Genomic DNA, 5964 nt, shown 5'->3' on the forward strand with positions numbered 1-5964 from the left:
ATAGGGAGGGTGGGAGGGAGGGAGGTGCAAGAGGGAAGAGATATGGGAACATATGTATATGTATAACTGATTCACTTTGTTGTAAAAGCAGAAACTAACACACCATTGTAAAGCAATTATACTCCAATAAAGATGTTAAAAAAAAAAACAAAAAACAAAAAGGAATAAGGCCTGGGTAGCTGGATCTTCTGATTTTTCCAGAGAAATCCAGACATTCATACGAAAATTGCCCAATGTTTAAATGTTGGCAGCTCTTTCAGGTAAATACCGTACATCATAAACAAAAGAGGTCTTGGGCAAATGTGACTCTGGGGTTGCTACTCTGTAATATTGTGAACAGTCTAGTCCAAAGCCCTTATTTCTCAGATGAGAAATCTGAGGCCCAGAGAGGGAAAGTGACTTGCCCAAAGCCACACAGTTTGGGCAGAGGAGGATGCGTTCCAGCTTGCTAACCTAGTGCTCTTTGAATTGCAATGTAGACATGACACCCAGGTCCCCTGGTTAGGGAATGCTGGTGCTAAAGTCTCCTGAGGAGACAGGGATGAGAGCGGAGCCCAGGGCCGGAGGCCGAGTCCCCAAAGCCTGGGCCCCGAGGACCTACATGAGTGCAGAAGTCTTTGATGTCCATCTCCTCATCGATGAAATGTCGGAAGAAGTCTCCGCGGTTCCTGATGAAGGCTGACGTGAGCAGGCGCAGGAACTGCACGATTCGGTCCGAGGAGCTCTGGTCGTTGAACACCTTCAGCAGGCTGGACACGGAGCCGTCCTTCTCCACGAGCTCTACCACGCTGTAAAACTGCAGCCCTTGGGCCCTCAGCCCGGGGACGGGCAAGCCCCACCCCTCCCTCCACGGGCCTCCCTCCACGGGCATTTCCATCTTCAGATCCTCAAGTTGAGGTGCCAAAATCAATCAATCAGAGATCCCGCCAAAGCTCAGTAACAGGGTTAGAGATATTCTGTAGTGAGTCCCTTAGCCCGGAGTCACGTCTAAGGAGCAGCGGTTAGTCTCCCTCCTCACTGCCATGGTTGCAATTCTTATTTACAGATTAAGAACTGACAGTCCTCCAACCCCACTGCCTTCACTAGTGGGGTCCGGGGAATGGGGTGGAGAGGGCAGGGGCTGAAGGAGGCTGGGGGAAGCTTCCAGCCTGAGAGCTAGTGCCCCAAAGGAGGTACCTCCTCCCAGAGAGACGGCAGGGCCCTGGGCTCCCTGTTCCCTCGATGTCCCCACAAACAGGAAGCAACCCTCAGCCCTTCCCCAGCTGGGAGGAGCCAGAGGGGCGCAAGCACAGAGCCCTGGGCGGTGAGGGGACTCCGGCCAGTGCCCGCCCCTGTCTGCTCTGCCAGCGAGGGAGGACCTGGCCCCTCAGCCGTCGTGCCCAGGTTAACTCACAGCATTAAAGAAGTTTTGGAACTTGTGCTCCTCGAAGCCAGCAGCCAGAAGGTCGTTTGGGGTCTGCAGGACACGCTCTTTGAACCTGGAGGGGAAAGACTGGTACTTAAAAGGGAATGCAGGGGGCACTGCTGTGACGTCAGCTGTCAGCCCCCTCACCTACCACCCCCATACACACCTGAGAGGGTGCGTGTCACCTTCCTACTAGGACTTTTTTTCTAGTAGGACTTTTCTACTTTTCAAAGCACTTCCACGTGGACCACACACTGATTTGCTCCATCCTCCCCTGTACAGTCACGGGAGTTGGGTAGTATACCCATTTCACAGATGAGGAAATTGAGGTAATCACCACCCACTCCCAGATATATTGATTCTACCTTTCGAAGGTCTGTTGACTCTGTCCCTCCTTCCTGTCCCCATGGTTCCTGGTGTGTCAACACCATCTCTGGCCTGGACCACACCCAGCCTTCCCTCACTCCTGGTCCCCTCTCCACAGGGACCTTAGAGTGACCTGCCACAGCCTTCTCCCTCAGGACACAGCTCCTCAGCACAGGTGTCCTGGAAGGGCCCCTGCCGAGCTCAGCAGCCTCATCTCAAGTCTCACAGCTTCCCTCACACCCCACAGTCACTACCCATTTGTGTTTTCACCCCTTAGCGTCCACTGTCCCCTTAGCCAGGGATGCTCTTCTCAGAGGTGTGCTAGCGCTGGGTTTGTACCTGCTCACAAGAGCTAGTTGTTAAATTTACGCATTTTGCCATCCAGGTGTTAAGCAGCCATTATTTAAGAATCAAGTTATGTAAACTTAAATAACTTTAAAACACAAATTATAATCTATGATCTTGAGGGAATCTTTGTCTATTGTGCGTGGATGGTGTAAATACGATTTGGACTATAGCATGTGTTACATATCTCTTCCCAACTCCCTGTTCAGTGACCCCATGATGGTAGCTTGAAAAAAAAAAATCATGACAAGAGTATTTATACTACAGAAATCAACTCACACCACAAATCAGGCCTCCCGGCCAAACAGCCACTAAACTTCTGCCAGCGCTGACCATCCCCCAAGACCTGGTCCAGGGACCCCTGCTTTGTTAGTGCTCCCACTGGCACGGCCCCATCTGGGACCTGTCCTGGTCCCCTTGGGGATGGCGAGGAGCCGCCCCAGGACACAGAGTTCAGCCGCAGAGACGAGATACAGTCCAAGTGACTGGTCCACAGAAGGAGGGACGCATCCCGCGCAAGAAGGACCAAGTGGAGAGGCTCTGGGGGACCAGGTGGCACGGGCGTAGCCGCGGCCTGTGCCCTGGGAGGGGAGACCAGACTCTAGGGAGGACACGGGAGGGGTTTTCACGAGGGACTAAAGGCACAGTGAGAAAGGCCTGGGAGGCTCAGGTGCCTTGTGGGTCAGGGGAGGTGAGGAGAGGGTGGTGTGTGTGAAGTGGAACCATCTAACCTGGAAGGTGAGGCGCTTCTGCCGAAAGGCAAACCACCAAAGGCTGGGCCGGCCGGCGTATCTGAGCCCGGTTTGGCCAGGGCAGGTGTGGGACGGAGGGCTGTGCTGGGAGCCGCAGCCCTGCTGCTAAGTCGCTCTCCGGCTTTGGGCCATCTCATTCAGGCCGACATTCATAGGGTGATGGTAACAGGCCTCCACAAGGGGTGCAGGGAGGGCCCCTCTGGCCACTGTTCTGTGAGGCTGTGAATGTGCACAGCTCTGTTCCCAGCTTTCCTGCCTTCACACCCTTCCCCTCCCTGGCCACGCGCTCCTGAGCCCCCGCCGCGTGCTCACACTCACGCCTCACCAACGACTGCTGGCCCCACGGTGCCAGCCCTGGGGACACAGAGACGGCGACACACAGACCCAGTCAAGCGAGGGACGAACACCCAGGGCAGGACTCGCGCCCCGACGAGGTGAGGGAGGAGAAGGACGGCGTCAGGACTTGGAGCACAGGCCCTCTCGGCCACACACCGGCTTCAGTGGGACCTTGGGCAAGTCACTTAACCTTTCCGAAGCTCGGTTTACTCATCTGTAAAATGGGGTAACACCCGCCTGGTACTTCCCACTGGACCCCGCGTGGATGGCTCACGGGGATTTCGGACTTAGCAACATGGAGCTCCTGCTGTTTTAACTCTCAGGCCAAACCCCAGGCGCCCATCCTCGACTCCTCTCTCCGCTCACACACCCCACTCCAGCCACGAGTGAATCCTGTTGGCGCCACCCCTGCAGGGCTCTGCGATCGACCTCCACCTGCTCAGGCCACCGTCACTAGCCCTCCTCCGGGCTCTCCCGGATCACGTCCCCTGCTGCTCCCTGGCTGCGCGCCGCTGCGTTTATCCTGCACGCAGCAGCCCGCAGATCAAGCCCCTTGCTCTCTTGAACCCTCTGTGGCTCCATCTCATTCAGGCCGACATTCAAGGTCCTTAAAAAGGCCCGTGAGGCCCTACCCCACCTGCCCCCCCTACCTCTCCAACCCCTACTTAAAACTGCAGCCTCTACCCTTGGACAACCTGGCCTCCTTTCCTGCCTGATTTTTCTTCCCACAACGCTTATCACCGTCTGACACATCAAGTACGCTTCGTATCCACTGTCCCTCTTTTCCGGTTAGGATGCCAGCTCCACAGGCAGGGTGTTTTGTCTCTCTTGTTTGCTGCTGCATCCCCAGGGCCCACAACACGCTCTGCGTGTGGCACCCAGTTGGGTGACGGCTGCAGGAGCAAGGGGGCCCCGTAGGAAGGCAGGGTAGAAACCTGCCTCAGCGAAGGAGTTCTGGTGCCGGGGTCCACGGTTCGATCACAGGGGCTCTGTGACCCGTGGCCACTCTGCACTCTTCCCCGGCGTATGTGGGGGGAGGGTGTCTGACGAGGAAGCCCGGGGTCTTCATCAAATCCTGTAAGGGCTGTGAGACCTCCCAGGTTAAGAAGCAGCTCTCAGCTCCTTGCTCCTCAGTGGGGTCCGAGGCCCAGCGGCAGGGGCGGCTTCTCCGGGGAGCTTGGGAGAAATGCGGAATCCCCCGCCCTAGACCTACTGAAGAAGATCTTCTTCATCTGAAGAAGATCCCAGGGGGTTTGCACAAATGATGAAGTTTGAGAAGCCTCGAGCTAAGCCAAAACCCGAGGGTCTAAGAGAGGATCGCTACGGGCAGCAGCTGCGGGACAGGGGACCTTGGACAGCATCAGCTCTAGATCCAGGCTGACCAGGTGGACCCCTGGGTTACTCACACACTCAGATCCAAGGTCAGCTGAGATCATCCAGAACAAGGGGGCAACGCTTCTTTGCGTTCTCCTGGCAGTGAGTCTTCGAGAACGCACCCAACGCGACTGCCTAAGCACACTGAGACCACAAGGCTGAGAGTGCCCACTAGGTCACTGTCCCTCCCCAGCCGGCCCCTTGGCGGCCCACCCAGCATCCCCCGTGCCCCACTCACTTGAGTATCTCCCTGCTCTTCCCCAGCAGAGATTCCAGGTAGGAGTAGCCCAAGGCCCGGTAGAAGCAGTTCCCGTCCCCCTTGGTCTTGCGGATCGCAGTGAACCTTTTGCTGAGTTCCTGCGGGGGACAGAGGAAATGTGGGTGTCTGCACCAACAGCACCCCCGTCGTGTCCCGTCAGGGCCGAGGCCCCTGCCTCCCCCACCCCCACGTAACACCTGCTCCCTCCTCTCAGACTGGCTGCCCTTCACGGTGTCCCAACTCTCATCCCACAAAAATAAAACTACTAGGAGTGTGTCCTGTGTCAGACACTGAGCATGAACGGGGTGGCGGGGCGGGGAGTCCCACGGCCCTGCCCTCAGGAGCCTACAGTCTGGGGTGAGATGGACAGTCAGATGATCATGACAGGAGGACAGGGGAAGCACCGGGGTGCCATGGAGCAGTGGCATCTACATCAGACTTCAGCAGTCCAGGAAGACTTCCTGGAGGAATGGCACTGAGGAGGAGCGGTGGCGTGCATGGTGGGGCAGTGAGGGTGGGCGTGCCCGTGAGGTGGGCCAGGAGGCTGCAGAGTCGGTAGGAAGGGCCTCCCCAGCCTTCACCGAGCAGTCTGGCCAGTCCTTCAAAGGGTTTCTTGGGAGGTGTGGCCTCCCCATGCCACCCCTTCGGCTCTGCTCCTGGCTGGCAGCTTCCCTCTGAAACGGCCCGGAGTCCCCTCCTGGGCCTGCCTACAATCAGGGTTCTGACAGCAGAGCCTGGTTTTCAAGGGGTCCCAGCAGAGTGGAGCTGACAGGGCCCACCAGAGGCAGGCCGTAGGGAAGGATGCGCTCCTTGAAAACTCCATGTCAGCTCCCGAGGGGGTTCCAGCGGACACGAGAGTCAGCGTGCTGCCCAGCCTTTGCTCCTGCCCCGGCGGAAGCCGAGAGGTGGGCAGGGGGCACCAGGGGAGCGCCCAGCCTCCTCCTTGTTCCGTGACTGTCCCTGCATCCTTCCAGCAACCCTACCGCCCCTTTTTCATAGCCCGGCTGGAGTGGGCTTTCCCTCCTGAGAGATGCCCTTGCAGGGCGGTTACAGAGACGACTTTTATGAGGTCAGCCTGCCTGGTCTAAATGCCAGCTCCTCTGCGCGCTAGCAGCAGGGCCATGCGC

The 5964-nt window shown here is 57.6% G+C and overlaps 1 protein-coding gene across 1 annotated transcript in view; it reads right to left on the minus strand.

The window, feature by feature from the left end:
* OTUB2 (OTU deubiquitinase, ubiquitin aldehyde binding 2) overlaps positions 1-5265 on the minus strand; it is a 10793-nt gene extending 5528 nt beyond the window's left edge. The window contains exons 1-3 of the mRNA XM_028495122.1: positions 4817-5265; positions 1394-1478; positions 602-796 (exon numbers count right to left, since the gene is read on the minus strand). Coding sequence (XP_028350923.1) covers positions 602-796; positions 1394-1478; positions 4817-5265 — 729 coding nt within the window. The remainder of the gene's footprint in view (positions 1-601; positions 797-1393; positions 1479-4816) is intronic.
* Between the last annotated feature and the right edge of the window lie 699 nt (positions 5266-5964).

The sequence above is a fragment of the Physeter macrocephalus genome, chromosome 11, assembly GCF_002837175.3.
Source record: "Physeter macrocephalus isolate SW-GA chromosome 11, ASM283717v5, whole genome shotgun sequence".
Classification (NCBI taxonomy): Eukaryota; Metazoa; Chordata; class Mammalia; order Artiodactyla; family Physeteridae; genus Physeter; species Physeter macrocephalus.